At 41.1% G+C, this 25,665-nt stretch overlaps 3 protein-coding genes across 3 annotated transcripts; 2 read left to right on the top strand and 1 right to left on the bottom strand.

Moving 5' to 3' along the window:
• Nucleotides 1-620: 620 nt before the first annotated feature.
• On the bottom strand, nt 621-12,063 carry slc25a47a (solute carrier family 25 member 47a). Its single transcript, XM_075458619.1, has 6 exons — nt 11,922-12,063; nt 11,115-11,158; nt 10,951-11,022; nt 3,189-3,368; nt 2,785-3,043; nt 621-2,561 (listed from the first exon to the last, which is right to left on the bottom strand). The coding sequence occupies exons 1-6, from the start codon at nt 11,956-11,958 to the stop codon at nt 2,248-2,250; spliced, it is 906 nt and encodes a 301-aa protein (XP_075314734.1). The 5' UTR covers nt 11,959-12,063; the 3' UTR covers nt 621-2,247.
• Nucleotides 12,064-12,490: 427 nt separating this feature from the next.
• Nucleotides 12,491-19,320, top strand: LOC142374794 (mitochondrial basic amino acids transporter-like). The gene is made up of 4 exons (XM_075458618.1): nt 12,491-12,899; nt 14,890-14,933; nt 15,229-15,312; nt 16,452-19,320. Exons 1-4 carry the CDS (start codon nt 12,872-12,874, stop codon nt 17,220-17,222), a joined length of 927 nt encoding a protein of 308 aa, XP_075314733.1. The 5' UTR covers nt 12,491-12,871; the 3' UTR covers nt 17,223-19,320.
• Nucleotides 19,321-22,708: 3,388 nt separating this feature from the next.
• Nucleotides 22,709-24,579, top strand: LOC142375385 (uncharacterized). The gene is made up of 7 exons (XM_075459391.1): nt 22,709-22,783; nt 22,871-23,092; nt 23,203-23,508; nt 23,596-23,649; nt 23,810-23,908; nt 24,109-24,155; nt 24,243-24,579. Exons 1-7 carry the CDS (start codon nt 22,726-22,728, stop codon nt 24,354-24,356), a joined length of 900 nt encoding a protein of 299 aa, XP_075315506.1. The 5' UTR covers nt 22,709-22,725; the 3' UTR covers nt 24,357-24,579.
• Nucleotides 24,580-25,665: the final 1,086 nt, after the last annotated feature.

The raw sequence follows: 25,665 nt of genomic DNA, 5'->3' as shown, positions 1-25,665 counted from the left end.
TTCCCTATAATTGATTTATATGGCTCCCGTGGTGGGACAATCATGAGACAATTACACATGCAAAGAACAGATGGAATCATTACTTTAACACATGCTTCGTGTGGCGTTTGTTCACACAAGTTGTCAAAGACGGAGGGAGAAGAAGATGGATGGAGTTACAGCAGTCACGATGTCTGAGGGCTCGTCGGAGTGCTCGTGTTGCAAGGACTCCTGTTGATTTTGTTTGTGTGACAATCTGATTGAATTTATTCTTTTAGAAAACACAGGGGTTATTTGTCCTTGTAACTTAGTTTAGGAGGTAATGGGAAAGGTGGCAGCTGTGTTCAGGAAGCTTAGATTTTTTTCGGAGAAACTGAGAGCTAAAGATATTAAAGCCCTCGTACGTTTGCGGCACTGAAGTGGCTGAGCTGAAATCTGATTGACATTATGGGATCACATGCCCATTGCTTCATGTTTGGATACGTTTGAACTGAATCTGCACTTAGTAATGTCCTTTTCTTTTTTTTTTTTTTTAATCTAAAAAAAAACAAAAAAACACTGTATGTTAAGTTTCTGCCAAGATATAAATTTGCAGCTTTAATTGGGATATGGGAACATTTGCAAAAAAAATTGGAACGGCCACATGCTAATTTCAAGTGCACAAATTCTTTATTCACATTTCTCGACCACATTACTTTTGCTATACAGCAGGAGGGAAGCCACTTTATTCACTTAAAAACAGCCACAAAAGAGGCATTCAGACACTTCACCTTAGTAAAAGTACTGATAACCAAACGTAAAAAGCAGGACAATTCCCCCATAACGGCCATGTGCATTATGTCATGAAGTATATAAAGACAGCAGATAACTCTGAGGTGTTATGAGATGATTAAAATGATAATTTTCTAAAACACAAATCTAGTTTTAGACATTTTCCTCCTCTAAACCCTCATTAATCTGGGGCGTTTGTTTCTTTGCAATAAATAAATAAATTAACAAAAAGCACAAGCCGATGGGGCTTTTAACACAGGACGTTAGCAAATTCAACAACGTTTCATTTCAAAAACCGAAACACAACTCGTCCAGTTTGAAAAGCAACGTAAAGCTGTCGAACACGTGGTGTGGGAGTACAACATTTCCCTCAAGAATGGGGAGAGTAATCAAACAGGACGAATAACAGCACAAAAGTTCAACTCAAATGCCTCAGGATTTGACTTTTGCACATTCCGTGCACTTTCCACCACGGTCGAATGTGTGCTCACACCAGTGAGCCCCTTACATCTCATGCTCCCACTCACGTCCGCACACATCCACTTCAAACGCTTAGTTGCCGAACATTTCACCCTCACTATTGTTTACATTTTCAATGAAGTTGTAAACATGTCCTAATATCATTCGTCTCGCTTATATTTCACATTCTAGCGGAGGGAACTCGTCATAACGTACGAATGGACAGATGAATACATTTTCAAGCTTTATTGTCGTGGAAGGCACAAAGAGCATTTTTTAATCATAACCCTTAAAAATAAATGACAAGAAAATTCTTCCACACACACACACACACACTGTGCTTTCCCTGCATTCCCCCAGTTTGTGAAGCCAAACCCACTCCCAGCTGTTCTGAATGTGTGCCGAATGTACCGAACACACGGGTCCAGAAAGGAGCTCCGTGTCATGATTCTACAGTAAGTGCTTCAAAGATTTCGGTGTCAATCATGACGGCAGCAACTTTCGTCGCCCCGTGCGGGGATATGCTGAATGTCGTGATATTGACTTCTACTTTCCAAAACTCAACTGAGATTGTGAATTGGCTATTTTGAATTTTTACAATATTGCAATATGTTTCAAGTCCCATTTTCCTAGCTGCAACACTCAGAGTTAGAACCGAGCAGTGGATGTAATGATATGCAAACATTTGGCATGGGCTGGGATGGGGAACATGCTCATTAAATTGTGCGTACGGCAGCTCATTCCCAGCTCAAGTCCTCAAATGGTCCTGTATGATGTCAAATATGGCTAAGGTTCAAGTAGCTTCAAAAGAACTGAGTTTTTTTTTTTGGTGCACTACCCCTCTACAGTCACCCTGACAGCTGTCAAAAACAAAGCAATACAAAAAATATAAATATGTAACAGGCTGGTCAGGGGTGCCATCTAGTGGTCAGATTGGGATATAATACTTCATTGTTGTATGAATGTTTTGCATGTAACAGTTTCGTTGAAGGATGTGGAAACAGTCGCTTCCTTGAGAAGGAAAGACGCTAATCAACGCTACTCAAACCCCAAAGGAGGCGGCTCAACTCTCTCAGGTCCAGCTTGGAGAAAACCGGTGAGAACCTCGTACGTGAAGAAGACCACCATGTTTACTGGGAATGCACGCAGACAGTTGATGCCCAAGCTCCTGAAGAAGACCCCGGCTCCCTCCACTCTCACAGTCTCAGAGATGCAGTGGAGGAAGCCCTTATACCGCTTCGTCTCCCGAGCTCCGTCCATCTGCAGGCGGGCTTTGATCACGTCCATGGGCGTCCCGACAGTCCAACCTGCCATTCCGGCTATTCCGCCAGCCAGCATCACACCACTCCAATCTGGTGAAAAATGACAAGACACCGAATCAAATAAAGACCCTGGAATAAGTTCAGGAAGATGCCCAATTAAACATTTTTCTTTTAGATTTGTAAGCGAACAGCTTTGGCGACATTTGCAGCCACTGTTGGGGAAGTCAGTCACATGGTGATCTGATACTTCACAAGAAATAAACGCAGTTCCACAGAAAAGCTATGGCAGGGGATGAAAAAGATCTTCACTCACCAGCTTTTTTCATGCTGCCGCCCGACAACCATTCGCAGATAGTTGTGTAAGTCAAAAAGTACGTGGCATACGACGGCCCGTCTCTCAGCATGAGCGGCAGAGCTCCTCTGTAGAGCCCAAGGAACCCCTCCTCTTTGACGATGCTCATCAGACAGTGAACGGGACCCTTGTACTTTGGTATCGTGGTTCCTCCTCGCTTGGACTCTGTCTGACACTGCAGACGGACCTTCACTATATCACCAGGCGACATCACCGTTATCTGTTAGAGGCAGACGGGGAGAGACTCAGAGGCAGATTTTTTTCTCGGCAACTGGCCAAACACATCTGGGAACGGGAAGGATATCCTGGATGTAAACAGTGTACACAACAGTGTTGCTTTCTGGTCACATTAAGTGCTCCACTACCTGAGCTACACCACCAGCCATTCCAGACAGGAAGACTTCTAGTTTGGTGTTTGGACCCCAGTCGGCTCCTCTCGCCTGCTTCAGACACTGCAGGCAGTTCCTGTAGGTGCCAAACACCACTGAGGAGGTCATAGAGACCGTGGCCATGGGTAAGGACATGCCTTTGAAGAAGCCACTCACCTGATGGAACACAGGAGAAACAACTTTTATTATTTGAACAATATACCAAAGAAGTAACCCTCAAAATAACACAAATGCAACCCCGTGACATATAAAACATGTAATAAAGTTACCACAACTAAGCCAAATTCCAGAAGCAGTGTGAAAGTCCACCCCATGATGTGGCTGCGGAGGATTTTTGGCCCACTGTACTTTCCAGCGTTGCGTCAGAGGTTTGCGGCACGTGTTATTCTGTGTGTACACATTCTGTTGTAGATTTGCTGCTGCGTTTGGGATCGCTGTCCTGGTGCATGACCCAGTTTCAGCCGAGCTTTAGCCGTCAGACAGATGGCCTCACATTTGACTCTAGAACACTTTGGAATACAGAGGAGTTCATGATTGACTCAATGGCTGTAAGGTGTCCAGGTTATGTGGCTGCACAACAAGCCCTCCACCACCGTTCTTGACAGTCGGTATGAAACGTCAGTGTCGTTACGCCGCGTTTGGAGAAAACCAAACGCGGCGCTGTGTGTATGCTGCCACGTTTTTTACTTTTTCTTGCAATTTCTCTGCGCACAACAGAACTTGTTGGTATGTTCACTTCTCGGAAGATTTGCGACTCTCTCGGATGTTTTCCAGTTGTTAATAGTATTTCATACAGTAGAGCTTTGACTTATAAGTCTTCCCAGACCGATGGACAGCAACAATGGCTTCTGTAGATCATTGCTTATGCCTCGGCTCTCTGAATGCTCCAGACCAACAAGCTGCCAAAACGTCTGCTTTTACAGAGGTGCCCACACTTGCTGATGATTTATCAAACAAATGCGTTTTATAAGCGAAACCTGTGCAATATGTCATGTGCTGTTGTTCATCTGAGGTTGCATTTACCTCAATTTAAAAAAGCTGGTAAAAGAGTGCTGTTTTTTTCACTTTCTGTCTTTGAACTGTATCTTATCTCAGAAAATTGTCCAAAATATGTAGCCGACAAGTTCTTACACAGTGATTCTTTTAATGAGAGATTTTTCTTGTGTAATTCTGTTGCTTGAGGATGAATTGACAGACAAGGATCCCGTCAGATATTACAACCGTTGCTATAAAACACACTCGGCTGTGCAACAGTTTAAAGCAATACAATGTAACTTCTCAAAAAGCCCACTATGGAGCTCCCCCTACAGGCTTGGAGGTAATGTACGGTTACACTGTCGTAAATACAACACCCTTTTGCTTTCACGTTTCACGTTTGTTGACGAACCGGCGAGGAGTCAGAAGGTGCAAGCTATGTTGACCGAGAAGGTAAGAGTAATCAAATGTACCTGGGAGCGTGAGAGGGGTCTATTTGTTTTTGCGGTAGGTGTGCCAGAAAGCAAGTCGAAGTACTTCCGCTCAGCTCCCGGGCCGGTCCAGCAAAGTTACATAGCGCAGTTTTTCCAACTCAGACCCCCGAAGGCCATAGGAGACAGGCCAATCGTAATATTAAAACTCATTCAAGCCGCACAATTTTTTTCAAGCTGTTATTTTTAAGGTAGAAATGTTACATAGTATTGCTTTAAGGCTCATTGACCAGCAAAAGCTAACAAGTGTTGGAGAGACCCAGAAGTGCATCAGGCCCAGGCTCCAGCTACAGCCATCCACCACCAGGCCCAGGCTCCAGAGCCATCCACCACCAGGCCCAGGCTCCAGAGCCATCCACCATCAGGCCCAGGCTCCAGCTACAGCCATCCACCATCAGGTCCAGGCTCCAGAGCCATCCACCATCAGGCCCAGGCTCCAGCTACAGCCATCCACCACCAGGTCCAGGCTCCAGCTACAGCCATCCACCACCAGGCCCAGGCTCCAGAGCCATCCACCACCAGGTCCAGGCTCCAGCTACAGCCATCCACCACCAGGTCCAGGCTCCAGCTACAGCCATCCACCATCAGGTCCAGGCTCCAGAGCCATCCACCATCAGGCCCAGGCTCCAGCCACAGCCATCCACCACCAGGTCCAGGCTCCAGCTACAGCCATCCACCATCAGGCCCAGGCTCCAGCTACAGCCATCCACCATCAGGCCCAGGCTCCAGCTACAGCCATCCACCTTCAGGCCCAGGCTCCAGCTATAGCCATCCACCACCAGGTCCAGGCTCCAGAGCCATCCACCATCAGGCCCAGGCTCCAGCTACAGCCATCCACCATCAGGCCCAGGCTCCAGCTACAGCCATCCACCATCAGGCCCAGGCTCCAGCTACAGCCATCCACCTTCAGGCCCAGGCTCCAGCTACAGCCATCCACCATCAGGCCCAGGCTCCAGCTACAGCCATCCACCATCAGGCCCAGGCTCCAGAGCCATCCACCATCAGGCCCAGGCTCCAGCTACAGAGCCATCCACCATCAGGCCCAGGCTCCAACGAAAAAAAATTAAAAAAACTGAAGCTAAAAAAATGCCTCCTAAGGTAGCAAAAGTGGATATAAAGCCAGATGACGAGTATGTGCCAATTAGCCAATTAAACGAGCTAATGCAACAACAAAAGGAAATGTTTATGGCACTGCTGAAACAACAACAAGACAACTTCCAAGGCTTTGTGAAGATCTTGGTGGACTCGTCGAACACAAGACTGGATGCAGTAACGAAGGATTTACAGGAAATTAAGGTGAGCTTGCAGTTCACACAAAGAGAAGTTGACGACTTGAAAGCTGAAAATGTTAAACAGACCGAGCGAGATGACATGATGCAGGCGGATATCTCCAAAGTCTGTGACAGTTTGCTCACCATCACAGACAAGATTGAGTACCTGGAGGGACAGAGTAGACGAAATAATCTAGTTTTTGACGGGGTAGTGGAGTCACCAGGAGAAACTTGGACTGAGACCGAGCAGAAAGTTAGAAAAGTTTTGACGGAGAAGCTACAGATGCAACCGACGGTGGAAGTAGAGAGAGCGCACCGCACTGGGAGACATGGAGGGGGTGACAGACCGAGACCCATAGTGGTTAAACTTTTACGCTGCAAGGACAGAGATGCCATACTACAGCGCACAAAAGCTCTCAAAGGATCCAATATTTACGTTAACGAGGACTTTACTGACGCTGTAAGAAGAAAGAGAAAAGAGCTACTACCGGAGATGAGAGCAGCGAGGGGGAGAGGGGACATTGCATACCTACGTTACGATAAGCTGGTTGTTTATCCGCGCAGCGGCGCACCAAAACAACAGCAGGACATTTAATTCACAGAGGTATGTTGATGATGAACTACTAAATATACTATGACTATTGACACTTCTCACGCGTTTTCATATTCACAACATTTAGGGATACAGCAAAATATCCGGAACTATGAGCACTTGGAACTGAAACCGTTTGAGTACACTGAACATAAGAGATCAGATTTGGAAGATGAACTAGACCCTGATAATAACTTGTTTTTATCATCTAACACGATTGATTGCAACTACTATACTGAAGATGATTATAATAACTTTGTTAAATCAGAAGGGACATTTTCAATTATTCATTTTAATAGTAGAAGCATGTATACAAACTTCAACTCTATCAAAGAATATTTACAGCAGTTTGGGCAGCCATTTAGTATCATAGCAATTTCTGAAACATGGTTTAATGAAGATAAAGGTATTGATTTTGAGTTAGATGGTTATAATTTGACCTATGTAAATAGAACAAACAAAATAGGTGGAGGAGTTGCTATATATGTCCATAATTATCTTAAATTTAAAGTAATAGAAAAGATGACATTGACAATAAATGATGTGTTAGAATGTATATCAATAGAAATTTATAATGGAAATAAGAAAAATATAATAATAAGTTGTTTATATAGGTCACCGGGTTCGAGTTTGGACATATTTACAGACTGGGTGGAAAAAATGTTTTCGGTAATAGGTAATAAAAAAATCTTCATCTGTGGAGACTACAACATTGACTTGATCAATCCAAATAAACATAAAACAACGGAGGAATTTATTAATAGGATGTACAGTATGAGTTTGTTCCCAACTATAACAAGACCCAGTAGAGTTACATCACACAGTGCAACACTCATAGACAACATCTTTACAAATAATATAGAGTCCATAAATGTTAGTGGTCTAATGATATGTGATATAACTGATCATCTACCGGTCTTCACACTGTACGACTATAGTTGTAATTATCATAAAATACCCCAAAAATTTATATTTAAACGAGTAAGAACTGAAGAAGCATTAGATGCACTTAATTGTGACTTAATAGAACAGGACTGGAAGTCTGTATACAGAGAGAAGGATGTGGACTGTGCTTTCAATAACTTTTTAGGAATTTTTTGTTCTCTATATAACAAAAACTGTCCGATTCGACAACTTAGTACAAATAATACTGTTGTAAAATGTCCATGGTTAACAAATGGTTTACAAAATGCTTGCAAAAAGAAAAATACTTTATACAGACAATTTATTAGGCTAAGGACTAAAGAATCTGAACAGAGATATAAAATATATAAAAATAAATTGACTAATATAATAAGAACTAGTAAGAAATTATACTATACCAATCTACTAAATAAAAATAAAAATAATATTAAAAAAGTTTGGGGGATACTAAATACTGTAATTAAAGGTAATACAAAAAATAATTATTATCCAGATTATTTTACGGTAAATAACAATGATAATTATAATATGAATGAAATGGTTAATAGTTTCAATACTTTTTTTGTAAATGTTGGACCAGATTTGGCAGCGAAAATTCCTGAGTGCAGTAGTGATCACAGTGAATCATTGATAGAAATAAACCCTAGCACAATGTTTCTCTCTGGAGTAAGTGAGGCAGAAATAATAGATATTGTTAACAAATGTAAAAATAAAACATCGACTGATTGTTATGATATAGATATGACTTTAGTTAAAAGGACAATAAAAAGTATCTTAAAACCGTTAATTTACATATGTAACTTATCATTTCAAACGGGGACATTTCCCAATAAAATGAAAATTGCAAAAGTAATACCACTACACAAAAATGGGAACACACACATCTTCACAAACTATAGACCTGTCTCTCTGCTCCCTCAATTTTCCAAAATTTTAGAAAAGCTCTTCAATAATAGATTAGAATCATTTATAGATAAATATAATATAATAAATGAAAGTCAGTATGGGTTCAGGTCAGGAAGGTCAACTTCAATGGCTTTACTTGAAGCAGTGGAAGAGATTACCAACACTGTCGATAGTAGAAAATACGCAGTTGGAATATTTATTGACTTGAAAAAAGCCTTTGATACCCTTAATCATTCAATATTATTTAAAAAACTAGATAAATATGGTATAAGGGGAGTGACTTTGAACTGGATTCAAAGCTATTTCATGGAGAGACAACAGTATGTGAAGATGGGGGAGTTCCAATCGGAGTATTTGGGCATTGCTTGCGGGGTCCCTCAGGGATCTGTATTGGGCCCCAAGTTATTTAATCTTTACATAAATGACATATTTAATGTATCAAATATATTAAAATTATTATTATTTGCAGATGACACTAACATATTCTGTTCCAGTGATAACTATAGTGAGCTTATAAATGAAGTAAATGATGAACTAATCAAGTTAAAAACTTGGATGGACATCAACAAATTATCCCTAAATTTAGATAAAACAAAAAGTATGTTGTTCGGAAACTATAAAGAAAATTCAGATTTAGTAATAAATATAGACGGTTTTGTTGTAGATAAAGTGTCAGAATATAAGTTCTTAGGGATAATTATTGACAGTAAACTAAGCTGGAAAACTCATATTGAACATATACAACGTAAAGTTTCCAAAAGTGTAGCAATAATGTATAAAGTTAGATATTTCCTAGAATATAATGCATTATATTTATTGTATTGTTCATTAGTTTTGCCCTATTTAACATACTGTATAGAAGTCTGGGGTAATAACTACAAAAGTTCACTACAACCTCTTGTTATACTCCAAAAACGTGCAATACGAATTATACATAAGGTAGGATATATTGATCACACAAATACCTTATTTTTGCAGTCTAAGCTGCTAAAATTTTCAGATTTAGTTGACTTCTATAATGCGCAACTTCTATTCAAAGCTTATAAAAGTATATTACCTAGTAATATTCAGAAGATTTTCACACAGAAAGACAGGGGTTATAATTTGAGGGGGTGTGGTAACTTTTATGTCCGGAAAGTACGAACCACAAGGAAAAGTATGTGTGTATCTGTATGTGGCGTTAAACTGTGGAATCGACTGGGGCTAGAGTACAAACAGTGTCCAAATATTTATCAATTCAAAACAAAATACAAGGAAATGATTTTGTCACGGTATGGGAATGAAGTCAGGGGCGTTTGACTGTTACTTGGTGTTCGCAGGTACCATCATTATTTTTGTTTTGCTTTTTGAGAATAATAATTGGTAAATAATGATGAGTATGGGGTGATCACGTGTGTATAGTATGTATGTGTGATATATAATAGGTGTATGTTATGGCTATATGTTGCAGTGATGTATATTATATGTTAACTTATGAATACTGTTGATGCAGTAGACTACGGAGTATAGTGGGAATTGAAAACTATTGCGGATTGGATGGGGGTGGGAGTAAATAAGCTTGTCTTCATCCCACTCCTTTTCAAGCTGGTATTCTGTTGTTTAATTTATCATTTGTTGTTTTCTATGCCCAGTGGGCATAAGTGACTGTTATTTATAAATAGACATATATTTATTTTTTGATTTATTTTTAAATTCTGGCTTAAAATAAATAAACAAATACAAAAATACAAAAATACAAGGCACTTCTGAGTGAGTAGAATTTGTCTGAGATGCTCGGAAATGGAAAGTCCTGAGGAGCGGCATTCAAGATATTTGGCCAAATGTAGGTTTTTCTTTTTGTTCATGCATGAATGGTTTATAAAATGGTATATAAACTAGGCTTGCTCACTTTATTTTAAGTGCATTCACCTTAAAATAAACTGTACGCGTTACTCTGGCTCTGTAAGTATAGTGCAACAGCTGGATCTATCTCGTTTTTTTCCCACAGCAATCTATTTGTCTAACAGCAAGGTGTTTTCTAACCTCTAAAGAATACAAACAATGCAGGCAAACAGTACACCAACATTAGCTGCTAGTTTTCTGCTTTCCTGAACTGACTAAGATCCTGTCCAAACTAGCTGTGCAGATAAAAAACTGTTGCAGAGGCTGGAGTATGTCCAACAGCTGCTGATCACATCCTGCACTGTAGATGAGCTAAAGACATGGCACCCACGCAATCTGTTGAGGCTTGCTGTAGTGTACTTCCATCACCTGGTGAGCCTTTTGCTTAACCCTGTCATCACAGGCTAAGTTAGGAACACCTACACTGTCCCGATATACCCTCTCAAGCTACAAGGTCCACCTTTAAGTCACCTTAACTTATTGTTCCCCAGACTTGTGCAGATCTGCCCTCCCCTCGTCTGCTTTAACCAGGGCTCATTCTGGTGGCTTCTGTGTTTTAACTCACGGGATGGTTAGCAGACACTAATCCTTCTTCATTCATACTCAATAACCCATGTGAAACATTTCTGAACGTTTTGTTTTGACGTAGTCACAAAAAAGATGCACCATGCACGACAGACTTCACCGGTTCCACTCACCCCTTCTTTCGAAAAGGTCTCCGCTGCACATTGATACACTCCCGTGAACTGTTTCTGAGTTTGGATCCGGACCTGAAGGGACGAAGAAGATGTCAAAATGATGTCTACTCGGTTGGTTTTTCACGACACATGCCATCATAGACAGCGGCTACCACCTAATGTACCTTCACGGTGTCCAGGGGGTAGCCCACCGCAACTCCACATGCCCCTGTGTGTGTTCAAAGAAAAGAGAGAGTCATTGACAACACAGAGAAGGTTAGAAGCTTAAACAGCTAAACTATTAACAGAGGCCGGCAGGGAGGTCAAATGTGTGGATTTATTGCTATCGTCTTTTACGTAACTGTGAAAGCATCACCTTGACAGACAACAAGGCTAAAATAATGTGCTATTTTATGACATACCACTTTAAATTGTTTTTGAGGAACACACACACACACACACACACACACACACACACACACACACACACACACTTTTTTTAGTTTTTTAAAAAGGTTTTCCATTTAAGGGGATATACAATTGTTTGACCAACAAAGTTTCAGACTGGATAAAACACTGACTGACTTGGTGGCAGATGTTGTGACCATAACAACATCCTTTTTTCTATGACCACTCAATCGAGACTAACTCGGCTGCCCGCGAGAGGCGTACTCCCATCACATGGCCATGAATTATGTCAGTTACCTGATCTTTTCAGCTGTCGGGATAGAAGCAGCCACAGAAAAACATATGGGACTGATGGTTTTGCTCTTTTCTGATAAGCTTTAAGTGGTCATATCAACCAGCTGTTGTTTGTAACACCAGCTCAAGCTTAATAGTGAGCAATGAAAGACACATGGTCAATCAGGCTTAATCTAATCTTCTCAGTTGTCGCATTATACACGTACAGCAGCTAACTGCTTAGCAGCTACACCACACAAGTGCTCACGTTGAATTAAAACAAGCAGAGAGTAAATAGAGTTGACAGTTACCTCCAATTGATCCGGACACAAAATCAGCGATATGCATCCTGTCATATGGTGACTGACCGGTAGATGCTTCTCAAACGTGGACCCATTCTTCCCCTCGCACAGTAACCTTGAGTATGTTGTTACATGACAAGCGGCGGCAGGGTGTTACAGAATTAGCCGAACGGTTTCGACTATGATTACGAGTCTCAACGAAAATAGCCGAAAGGTTAACTATTTGTACAGTATGTCAGTTCACACTTAAAAAATACAAAGAAACACTTTCTAATTCAATTTAATGTTTTTTAGGCGTAATACTATAATTTATGTAAAATAAAAGCCACTACATATGAACTTATCAAGAACGATCTGTTTTAAATATAGGGGCACGCGGTTATTACTTTGTAGACAGTCCCTTGAAACCAAATTCAAAACATCACGTGGCCATTCGAAGCATTTCGACACCCAGGTCCAATGAATGACGAGCATTACGCCTCGAGCGGGTGTCGGCGTTTTCTTTTCTCTCTGATTGGATAAAAACTAGAGGCCGGTAAATGGAACAGCCCTTTTGTATTTACTTCCTGTGACGCACATTAATCGGCGGCTATCTTCACAAACCTCCATAACATAGAGGGTGTTCACATTGAATTTAATTACGGGATTTAAAAACGGGTCGTGGAGAACGTGTAGAGTTCTACCAGAACAAGAGGAGAACAAGCCTAATACCCGAATAGAGAAAATATATTTGTCAACATTTGTTACCATAGAAATCATTCAGAGCCAACTCGTTGGTCCTGCTAGCTAATATAAACGCAAACTGACGGTGTCAGCTAGCATTGAGCCTATAGCTAGATTAAATAGCCGTGGACAGTTACTGCAAGGTTACCGACGAAGTTACCGGGGTAAGAGAGAGCAGTGTGTTTTACAGAGTTGTTAGGACCTGATCATAAGCCTCAACACGTTGAAGAGCAGTGATGGACTTCGTTGCTGGATGCATCGGAGGTAAGTCTACGGCAGAAGCACTTCTGTCACCCGCTATCAGGTAATTTATCAGTACACAATGTGAGTAACCAGATATCTTCAGAAAACTATACTTTCACAGTATTATCATTACAGTACTAAGGACAGTGTTTCCGTGGTGACTGGGAGGGTTTCGAAATGATGGAGATTTTCCATTAATTGCCCAATCAGAAGCTATCTTTTTTTAAATTCATTTAAATGATTTTATTTGTTTCTCTTTATATTCTTTTTTGTATTTTAATGCTTCTTCCACTCCCTGCTGCTATGCTTTTATTTTATGTAAAGCACTTTGAACTGTTTGTACATGAAATGTGCTATATAAATAAATTTGATTTGATTTGATTTATCTTTGGTCAGATAGAGTAAAATGAATCATTGTTAAGTTTTCTGTTTGCAAAAAATCTCCTTCCCAAACATACTTATTAGGACTATATTAAAACTCATATACAGGCTTGATTTGATTAATTTAGCCCACAGAATGCAGTGTAATCCCAGCATATTTAAAAGTTGCTTCAACCCTCTGCACGTCTACCCTGGTGTCACACAGTGAAAGCTAAAAACTTTGGAAACACAAACAAGTGCCACCCACTGTTTTGCAATAGGATGGTGTGGATTAGTTTCCACACACCACATGCAGATGGAGTGAATCGGTACACACCCCTTCACAGGCCAATCCCATGCTTTCTTTATTTACACTGACTGACACCATAGATCATGTGGCGTGCCAAATTTGAAGCTTGTGTATTTGCCGTTCATCTCAAAGTGCGCGTTTGTTTATTATTTTTTAAATTAAAGAGTGCAAGCCCATGTTCCCAAGTGTGAAGCAATGGGCAATCACACTGAAAAAGTTTCCTCTTAGTGGGATACTGTGAAAGAGTGATGCCGTCTTTCTCTTGCGTTTGGTTCTCGCAGATCACAAATAAACTGAGGTCAATGACCGCTTGTCACTTTGTCAGACACATGCTTGTGTTCTTTTCCCAGCTTACAACAGGAGCTCCCCTCTGATAAGCTCCTTTTTTTTTTTTTTTTTTTTTTGCACAAATGAGTCATGTGACAGCTCCTGTCGGATTAGCTTGTCCTGTTTTATTCAAATTCACAACACCAAAACGACTACTGTATGTTTGCACACTTGGGACGGCGCAAAACATCTCGCACATTTACGTTGCTGCCTTGTACTGTCACATGTTCTACGACATTAAGGGGAAAGACAGAGGGCAGAACCGTTTCCTGGAATTACGCAGGTACTTTCCCATATGCGAGTTTCCTGCGCAAATACTTGATGTGAGTTGTCATAACTCCAGGATCCATCATCTGTTCAGTGCATGAGTATCATAAACGGGTGTTACACATTTTGTAAGACAATATCAAAATAAGGAGGCCTGAAAAATGGTTCCATTTTTCATTCCCACAGCTTCCCCACTCCATTCGGCATGCAATGATGTTTTTTATTTAGGCAGTCAGACTTATCACAACAGTATTGTGTTGTTAATGAAACATTTTTAAGGGGCAAGGGATTAAAAAGAAGAGTTTTCTTCATCTAGTCTCATTATTTAAGAGCCCACACCTTGAATGCTTCAATATGGACTAAGAAACTGGCATCACAACACAAGCATATGCTCCACAGGCCCAGGTTTTCCAACAGTCAAGGGCGCACTACAGAAAATTTCATAGGGTGTTGATGCATGGTGAGTTGGCTTTGGATAAGACGGGGCAAACTCCTGGAGGACATGGCATTATGCTCTAAATTTGCACGACAGTGGGAGTTCTGGTCTTCAAAAACCGTTCAAATAGGTTGGAGACCGTGTGTAAGTGATACACGAGTAATGGAAGTGTTTACATGGCCTTCGCATATGATGTACAATTGTGTTCAAGAGCGTGTTTTTACCCCCTGCGGAGCTTTCCATCTGTTCTTCGGTTTGATTTCAAATCAAATGATGCAACAAATGGTCATTGCTGTTCCTTCTCTCCCCAGGTGCTGCTGGAGTGTTGGTGGGACACCCATTTGACACGGTGAAGGTAAAGCGGTGCCGAGCGGTCTCCTGTCAAACACTCCCATTTTCCCTACATTATAAAAGCAATCATTCCAAAAGGAAATCTCACGACGCTACCTTTTAAAAGGAAACGCCGTGTTACCTAAACACACGCTGCTTCAGGTTTTCAGTGATGTATATATAGAGCTGACTTTGAACATTAATGAATCATTCATCCATTTTTTATTTTCAGTTTTTTCTTCTTTCTTTTGTTCAGCAACGCATTGGTCAGATTTTCAAGGTATAACTGATTAAAGACATTTTTTTTTTTTCTCTTCCAGGTCAGACTGCAGGTCCAGAGTGTTGATAAGCCTCTGTATCGGGGGACCTATCACTGCTTCCAGTCCATTATACGACAGGAGTCGGTACGTAGATTTCTGTACGTTTGGTGGTCGGCAGCATTTGGCAGTAGGCAGGTTTCCATCTCTTAGGTGTCGGAATAGAGAGGTCTGAAGCCATCGTTTGAAAAGCCACAACAAAGAAACGTAGTCAGACACATTTCGAGTGAATAAACTCGGCTCAATAAACTAAGCCACCAGAGGGTGGCGGTGTGGACTACTTTCATAGTGTTTGAAATACTGTAGTTGAGGAGAAAAGAAAAAAAAAGCCCAATAACAAATGCGATGGACATCCGCAATAGGAAAATGGAGAGAGCTCTTCTTAAGGATTTACATTCATCTCTGGGATATGATATCATATGTGGAAAGACGTTTGCCACTCATGTAAGTTTGTGGTTTGCTTGTTAGACCAGAAGTGGCTTGAGTCACCTATTATGATCTTTGCCAGCTCAGACGGGAAGTGTTCTCAGTCCCCTTAATGTGCATCAGTTCTTCTTGGAAGCGAGAGGATTGAAAGATTTTCACATTTTTGATCTTCCATCAAGCTTTTCTTACACACACCTTCTAAATGTGAATCAAAAACGGCAAATGGAACCTAGCCTGTTGTAGTTTAAAGTCCATGAGGTAAGACTGGCCTGATGAGCGTATCATGTCGATGCTCTTGGACTTAAGATCGACTGGGGCACCTTAAATGGAGGTCACCTGTGGCGATGGAGAGTTTAGTAGTTGGATTGAGTCTGATTTCTTTAGTTTGTGTGCATTTTCTTTTTCTTTTGACCTGAAATCATGTTGTTTTTACACCTCTGTTGTAACTTTTGTTACTGGTTAACCTTATATGGGCATATTCCATCCAGGGGATTTAGGATTTAGTCTAAGAAGACTAATACCTCACTTATTTCAGTCAGTTAGACACTCTTATCGTTGAACTCAGCAGAATGCTTGTTATCTGAGCAGCTCTATTTATAGTCTCAGGGTCTTTCACTTCATTCACCACACTGTGGCAGGCACCTCGCAGAGGGAATTGCGTGGTCGACAAAAATGATACTTTGATGAGCGAGGAAGCAGTCCTTGTCCTTCACCAACATTTTGTTGGGCTAGATATTATTTTTTTCTTTGGATCTCGAATTAGAATGGAGGAAGTCAAATGTTTCTCACCCTTCCCACAGGTCTTTGGTTTATATAAAGGCATCGGCTCCCCCATGATGGGCCTTACATTCATCAACGCCATCGTGTTCGGTGTCCAGGGAAACGCGATGCGGCTGCTGGGGCATGACACCCCCACCAACCAGTTTGCTGCCGGTGCAGCTGCAGGAGCCATCCAGTGCGTCATCTGCTGCCCCATGGAGCTGGCCAAAACCCGCATGCAAATGCAGGGCACAGGAGAGAAGAAGTCTTCTCGGAAGATGTATAAAAACTCTTTGGACTGTTTGGTGCGCATCTACAAGCGGGAGGGTCTGTCGGGTGTAAACAGAGGGATGGTTACTACATTTATCCGCGAGACGCCGGGCTTCGGAGTGTATTTCTTGGCCTATGATGTGCTGACGCGCAGCATTGGCTGCGAGCCGGACGACCGATACATGATCCCCAAACTGCTGTTTAGTGGAGGCATGGCCGGAATCGCCTCCTGGATCTCCACCTATCCCGTGGACGTAATCAAATCCCGGCTCCAAGCAGACGGGGTGGGCGGAGTCAACCAGTACAGCAGCATCGCTGACTGCGTGCGGCAGAGCATCAGGAGAGAAGGCTACATGGTGTTCACACGAGGCCTCACCTCCACGCTGCTTCGAGCCTTCCCTGTGAATGCAACGACCTTCGCCACCGTCACCCTGGTCCTCATGTACGCACGGGGCGTGGAGGTAGGACCCAAAGACTGCGAGTCGGCCCAGACGAGCCACCACACTCCGATGCAGCAGCAGGCACAGCCCTCGAGCCTGTGATGGCTCACACTCAACCTGAGCACTTTCGAAACGCATTGCGAGGACAAACCGACCTATTAAAATACCGCCTGGCTCAGTTTCACTTTAGACTAAGCATTCCCAGTTTTAAGTCAGAAAAAATTCCTTGTTTAAATAAGCACTTGTTTTTACTTTCATTACAGAAAGAGAGAGAGGGGGGGTGGGGGTTTATACTGCTACTGATGAAGGGGGGCGATTGGATCTGAGAGTTTTCTGGAACTTTTAACAGCAGCTTTTATTCTCTGAAATATTTAATGTAAGAGCAGTTCAGACTGAGCCACTAAAGCGATGGGGTGGCTGGATTGTGTGCAAAGGGTGGACGCTGGAAAGTCATATCTCTTTTCCAATAGATCCTAAAATGTGCAATTGATCACTAGACCACTAGTTTCCTTTCTTAATTTAATTATTTCTTTCTTTTTTTCTTTCTTTTTTTTACACATGTATCGGAAATCTTTTCTTGCCTTATGATGCATAATATTTATTAGCGTAAAGAAGCTGACATGTGTTCGTACCTGAACTGTATCCTTTGAAGAGCCCAGAGAGAAGCAGAGCCTATCAGTTTGTCTGCTATCAAACCAAAAGAACATGTCGGTATATCCACCGCAGACAATGACCCGTCTGGTGGGAAGAGCTCCTAAAGAACCGAATGGAAAGCGTTCGTGTGTGTGATTCAACTGCGGATTTTTCTTTTTGTTGCAGTCGTTTGTGTTTTTGATTGTTGTCGTGTTCTACCAAACAATGTGAAGATGCTGCTGTACTGAAGGCCCGGTCCAGGTGTGGTGCATGGATTTAATGTTTTTGACGCCGTCCTTATGTTGGTTCTCGGCATCCGTTTCAAAGCTGGAGCTGAGGTTCGTGGTCAAAATTCATGGAATTTTAATTTAATTGAATGTTTTTTTTGTTTTTTTTTAGAGCAACACCATATTTAGGATCGTCCTTTTTATCACTACCATTGTCTTTTATTGTAGATTATTTACGGCATTTTGGGGTTCTTTAAAGTGTATTACTCTAGAAGTTTTTATTTTAATTTTATTATTATTCTCAAATACAACTGAGCAACTGCGTCTGTTTTCCGAACCAATCGGGGCTCTTCCCTTGAAACCCTTTGTGGATGACGTCTCCCATAGCAAATAAATGAGACAAAACCTTAAAAACTGTCAGCATGATAGGGTTAAATGTTTGAGGACAGTAAAAACTGGCCATTTATTGGGAAGTCGCATGTCTTTGATTAGGATTTATTGGTTTACTAAAAGGAGTCGATATAAAATGAGTGTCATGTTATCCAAATACTGTAGCTGATCTGGACTGGAGCTTTCATCAGATCGCACTGACTAGCTCAAAGATTTTTTAAGTATTATGGAGGATTGTATACTGTGTGTGTATTTTTAATGTCACGTGGTTACTGTTTGCGTTTGTCTTCCGCCCCTCGTTAGAGAAACGCCTCTCTCACTTACCTGTCGGAACGACAGACAATCTGCTTCCGTCAATGCGTTTTCTTCAGATTCGTCTGAAGTTCCAAAACTGTTGTCGTTTGCGTAGGATAACTCCCTGAAAGGCTGTCGGAGAGCCGGAGGTCCCAGCTTGCACTAAAGCTTCACGTGAATGTAGCGTTCTGAAACTCGCAGAGGTTGACGAACGGGTTTTTTTTTGTTTGTTTTGTTTGTTTCAATTGAATGGTCGCTACTTTGAAAACTCCAGTGCTGCTAGAGAAAAACATTGAAAACTCATCTTTACATGAAAGCGTTTAAAATCTTAAATTCCACCTCTTCAACGGTGACTGTTAGAAACGAGAGAAGAGCAGCGAGTGTTTGTGTTAATGGCAGCCTAGGCTGATGCAATATGTACAGAATGTTACTATAAAAATGTGCAACTGTTTTGAAGTGCACTATATAAATATATATATATATATATATATGTATGCATAAATATTTTCCATTCTAAAGTACCTATAAAGTGTGGTTCTATGAACGTCTGATTTTGCTGATGTACTCAAGAGAAACTGAGACATATTTTTGTCATACAGGACCTGTTTTATCTCTGAGGATCTGTACTAATGAGCAAATAAAAATGATGCACCAGCTGTTTGTGTTTTTGCTGTTTTTCTTTCTTTCTTTCACCTGCACTGTTAAATACACAGGACACATCATCAGTAAGCAGAGTGCAGTGTTACTGTGAAGTTGGCTTATTTACGGATGTATTTTCTATCATGAATAGTTCTATAGAATTAAGTTTTATTGATCTCACTGAAAATATGCACCCTGCAGTCACGGAAAGGAGAATAAATCTTAATTTCTAAGGTTTCATTGTAAAAATGATTGTAAAAAAATTCAAAAAAGGAAAAGTTCTTACCTGGTAATAACAGGATTTAAAGGTTTGTAGCAGTCAGGAGCTTCTGATCGAATCCAGTACAGTTGATTTACTGATCATTTGTTAGTGGGAGCAGTGAAATGAAAGCTGACGTTCTTACAGTGGCGACAAGGTGGATAGACATCAGAAATGGGAAGCGTAGGGTTGCGAGGACATTTCCAAACTGTTCGGAGTGAAAAGATCATAAGCAAGTACAAAACATTCAAGAGACAGAAGAACATTTCCATAAGACTTGTGGAACAGCGTCCTTTGGAAAGACTAGACCAAAGTTCAGATGTTTGGTCACAATGAACCATGTTTGGTGATAAACTGAACGTAGCATGTCACCATGAACTGTCACACAGCGACTCCACAGTGTGGAGGGGTGATGGTTTTGGGCTGGACACCTTGGAGTCATTGAGTCGACCATGAACTTACGTCATTATCGGTTTGTAGTGTTTTTAAGCAAATAAAATGTGATTTTAAATTAAAAAAAAGAAAAACAAAGGTTTAGTTCTTGGGTGGTTTGGTTTTTATAACATCCAATGTCTGTTTTATCAGTGAGTATAGAGCATTGCTGTTGTTTTGTTGGTTGTATATCATTGCTGTTGTTCCTGTGACAAGTGTGTGATGTCTTGAGTGAGTGCGAAACAGGTCAGTGCATGTAGCTCGGTAAAATTTCCTGCTGGGTGATAGAGAGTTCAACTCATCCTCACTATTTTGTAAATCTAAGTGTTCCATAGTCAAAAGTGAGGCCATCAGTCCGATAGCTTAAAAAAAACTGGGTCACGAAACACGACGACGATCCCAAACACGGCGGCAAATCTACAGCAAAATGGCTGAAAATAAACAGGTTTTTTTCTTTTCAGAGGAGATTTATTTATAAATCTGACAGTTTAAGCACAAACACAAAGCGCAGATGGGGGGCACAGACTGTTATCAATGCAAAGGGTCAAAATGTTGACCGAACTGCGGTCCGATTGAATCATGGTGTCATAAACTACTTATCTGACTGAACTCGTCATGATAGAGTAATCCCATTAGTTGGCATCTGGGTATGAGTTCCAATCTGCTGTTGTGCTACCACAAAATGGACGAGTGCAGTCAAGGCAGGGGAATTCCGCTCAAGCTTTGTCTCATTAGCGAACCTGGGACTCAAACTCACCAAAGACAGAAAAGAGACGAAGCGATCAGCAGAATTACAGCAACGCCGACTCTAACGCACTTTTCAAAGGAAATGATGAAACAAAAGACCAAAAAACAAGGACAAGCTAAGCTCTGCCTGCCTTCTCGAAGAGAAGAGTCCTCTGTGACTCTCCAGAAAGTCTCCTCACACAAGTCACAGCTATGCTATGTTTCTTCAAAAAGTCCATATTTCTGGCATGATGCAAGAAATTCATTGACTGAGCTCCGGTATAAAACTTTGGCAGAGCACCCAGGGCTCAAAGTTGCACAAGGCTGCATGCTGATCTGTTTGGCTTTTCATCTGGAAGTTTCAGTGAGGCGAGGCCAGAGTTCCAGGGCTGCCTCACTTTAAAATATGGTGGTCAACACCATTACCTATAAAAGGTGGAATAAAAAGTCAGATTGCAAAGACACTGTATACACTCTTGGTTGCGGGCATATAGATGCTCTTACTCTTGGCTTTCACGAGGCGACCATCTTTGATGTTTCGAAACTCGTGTATGCCAAGAGAAATGGTGCTTGAATAGCTATCTACTGAACAGGCCGCTATGTATGAAAGGATAAACTGTAAACACAAGTCAAAAAAACAACCCTGTTTCTAACAGCTTCCCCTGGATTTGTCTCCCTTCTCTGTAATCCTTTTCTTCTTCCCGTTTTGGTCTGAAGGTCATCTCTCCTGACAGCACAGACAAGATTTCTCACGGATTTCGAAATCTTTTTAAAAAAAACAGTCGGCCGTCTCCCTCAAAGCAGGACCGAATACAAATCAGCTCTGTTGAAGGTTGCCCGGAGAGCTTATATCTATTTTTTTATTTATTTCTCCAGACATCAAGAGGGGAGCGCTGCAACCACTTCCTTTTGCTTGAGACTGTTTTTGAATTTTATCTCTCAAGAGCAAAATCCTGCTTTTCTTACAAAAAAAGATCCCAAACCATGTAAAATGCAAATAAAAACAAGCAAAAGTTTTGTAATGTCATAAACCAATATTTTATTCTCAATAGAACATAGAAAACACATCAAACATTGAAACTATTTTTTCAAATGAAAAATATTCACATATTGCAGCAACGTGTCTAAAAAAAGTTGGGACAGGGCAACAAAGCTGCAAACTTTTAACTTAGATTAACTGGCAACCAGTTTTTTTTTCTTAAAAAAGAGCACCTAATAGAGGGAGAGTCTCTCAGAGGTAAAGATAGACAGAAGTTCAGCAAACTGCAAAAGACAGATCCACCCAAATTGCACAGGCTAACATTTAACCCAACAATATATATTATGTATTGTATGTACAGTATATGTTAGTATATAGTATATAAAGTATGTATAAAAGTAGTTCACATACACAAACCAGTTTACAGTGATTGGGCTTTGAATGTACCATTCTACAACACTCAATTTCTTCCTTTTAAGCCATACTTTTCTTTTTCTTTTCGGGTTTTCTTTTGTCTTGGGTGAATATTGTGTTGAACGGCCCACTTCTACGTCAAGTTTTTAGTCTTTTAAAGCTTACATTGGTAACAATCTGGAATATGCATCATTTGTGTGATTTATTTATTGATTTAATTTACTAAATGATCGAATTCTAACTATAAAACACCAACATTTGCATTCCATTTAAAAATGTATCTACTTATTCAAATAAGTCAAAAAGCCCATGAGGTGTATATTTCACACAAATATTATATTACAACTGCAACAGGAACGAAAGCATAAAAATATTTGCAGACAAAGTTGAAAAAAAAAAGGCTTTTTAACTGCGGCGTTGTGTCTGAAACTCTGCTGCAAGATATGTGGACGAATGTTGCAACTCAGACGTCCAGCAAACCAGTCAGTTTTTTCCATGCCGGCAGGTTGAGGATGTTGACAAATGCAGGAAGTCACATTTCTGTTTGACACCAAGCGTGACAACGCTGAACCTCAGTTGTACCTTTTCACGCTAAGGAGATTTGCGCGCAGGATGCCTGGAACCGTTCGCTTTGTGATGAAGCTGCTGCTGTTGTCTTTGATCAGAACAGGTAAAGTAAAGGAATAATTACTAACTCAGTCTTTTGATCTTTTATCTGTTGTCCCTCTTTTTTTTAATCTCATTTTTTCCCCTACAGGTGTAAATGGAGAAGATAGTCTGATATTAACATATCCGTGTGGTAAAGATTTCTGCTATAATGTATGGCATTTGAGCGCAATCGCAAATAGTGAAATTGCTATAGTCTGCAATGGGGAGATCCAGACATCTGCAGCACAGCTTGATGACTCAAAGTGCACCTACCAAATCGAGGATCTCACAAAGGAGGATGTCAGACATCATCGCTGCCAACCGAGCCCAGGTATCCTCTCTCACAATTGTGAGCACTGTCAAGAATAACTGTGTGGGGCCATATTAAAGAAGCTTGGGGGACAAATCAGTGGCATAACTTCATTTCGTTCTTCCCTTCAGTTTCTAAAGCTGCTGCAACGTTCATCCTGACACCAGGCAAAACGTTGACGCTGCAGTGTGTCCTCTTCACCTACTTCGAGCAGGATCACTGCTACACACCGATGCAACAAGAGATCACTCTGATGTGGGTGGATGAAACTGGTGCTCAGATACACGCGGACTCTCAACACCAGATCCAGCAGCGGTCTCCTTGTGAGGTCACGCTGACTTTGGCTCTTCAAAGTCCTGGAAGGAAGAAGTTTAGGTGCCAGGCGACAGTGGGCGAACAAAGCCAGAGTTCGGCGGCGGTGTGGGTCAGAGTGCCAGGTCTGTTCAGGGATGGTGCTGACAACCAGCCTGTTGTCTGTTCATGTAAATAGACCGAATCACAACAAGTGCGTTTTCTCTTTGCAGGGCTCACAGGGAGCGGAAGAGGCTTTTTTGTCAATCCAGAAAAAGAACATCAAGGTATTCCCTTCCTCAATGAAAAGCTTAGACAGGAGCTGGATAGGAAAACGACCAATTTAAGATATTTCATAATTCAGCTAAATTTGGGTATTGCAAATCAGAAAATACTTCACAACATTACTTCCCCATTTTTAATGCTGTATATTTCCTTTTTCTTCAGGTGGCAACAGCGACATAATTGGGGGTGCCGTGGGCGTTGTGGGATGTGTTGTGTTGACAGCTCTGATTGCAGCATTTGCTGTAAACAGAAGAAGAGCCGGTAAGTTCTCCTAAACGTCCTTAAGTTATGGGCAGGCTCTTTTGAAATAGCCGTGATGGAAAGCCGTCCCTCGTGTAAGCATTCGCGTCACCTTAGACAACTGTGGTTTGTGGTCTGTGAGGCGGTCGCTTACATGCTGTTGTGCTTTAATGTCCTGCGTTGCCAAACAGGAATTTATGCATTTCATTTTTTTGTTTCAGGCCGCCAGCTGCCGCATGAGCCATGTAACACGATCGATACCAACCACGTAAGTTTTTTAAGATCAGATAGAGAATGATCTCATCTGGATGGCTTTAATCGCATTGAACGTTAATAAGAGCGTGTTTCTGTGTAGGTCATGTATGCAGATGATGTGATCTACGCTGATATTATTCTCCCCGTCAGCTCTGAAGCAGTCCAGGTCCAGGAGTGTGAAACCACAGAATATGCATGTATCAGATACAAATAGTGTAAATCACACTATTTCTTTTTGTTGATTATGAACTCCAACTGTGCTACCTCCATGTAACTCCATGGACTGTTGCTAATATGGAATGGAATTCCATGGAATGGAATTTTAAGTTCCAAAATGGCTTCACAGGAGTTTTAGAGATGGGAGCTAAAAAAGGGCTTCAGCTGTGAAATAGCTAAAGAATAGTATGAATAGTATGAAAATGAAGGCATGTACTTGTAAACCCATTCGAGTTTAGCTCTAAAATAAAATCATGAACCTTTTGATAAAGATGGTATAGGCTCTTTTATTGAGTGACTTGTCCGTGTGCATTTCCTGAATCTTTATCAGATGTAGACTTTTAGAAATGACACATTTACTGAAATCATCATCTGATGCCAGTGTTTGTGTCAACAAGTCCTCCAGCTGATACAATCGTGGTGGTCATTTGTTTAATACCCATTCATGTTAGCATTTCCACATCATTCTCAACTTAATCCTTTAACAAGCCACAGAATCCTCAGAAGTAGGTAAGAGAGGGGTTGGATGACGTGTTACATGCAGCACTTTTTTACACTCAGACTTGTTCAAGACCAACATAGTGCAAATATTGTATATATATATATTTTCCCTTGTGAGATTTGTTCAGATAATAACACGACAGCACTTTACTATGACCTAGAAAACTGAACTACTTGGTTAGTGTTAGAAAACAATCATCATTTGGACTAAAAGACATACTTCTGACAACGAAATCCTCACTCTCATGTCATGGACACCATTTTGTTGATGGCCTTGGTTTACATGTAAACAAAATACGTAATGACAAAGCCTTGTCATATCCTGGTTGGCTTCAGGCAATGACATAACCTGGTCAGGTTTAAAGCATCATCATGGCAAAGGATAAAGCACTTTATCTTTATGCAACACGATCGACAACTCAATGACTGCCATTTTCACATGTACATGCAGTTACTCCGATGACCACTAGAGGTCGCATACTCTTCAAACGTACTGATTCTTGTTCAATTCACTTTGAGTCTAAAAACGAATGAATAAGGTGTCAGTTCAGAGATTTTTGGGTACCTATAGAGACCAAATGTCTATGTATAGGCTCTATGCTACCTTACGTCTTCAGATATTACTCTTTCTGACTCAAAACCTTTACAGTGACAGAATTTAGAGAACTGAACACGGATTTCTTGCAATGTACTTTTAATAGGAGTAAAGTGTCAGTTGTTACTGATGAATAGAGAATAGGTTTTTTCCTCCAGCAAACATGTTTGTTTCACGGATTGCTCAAGCATCTGTTCATTATTCCCCTGCA

This window comes from Odontesthes bonariensis, chromosome 24 (assembly GCF_027942865.1).
Source record: "Odontesthes bonariensis isolate fOdoBon6 chromosome 24, fOdoBon6.hap1, whole genome shotgun sequence".
NCBI lineage: Eukaryota > Metazoa > Chordata > Actinopteri > Atheriniformes > Atherinopsidae > Odontesthes > Odontesthes bonariensis.
This window is presented reverse-complemented; position numbering and strand designations above follow the sequence as displayed.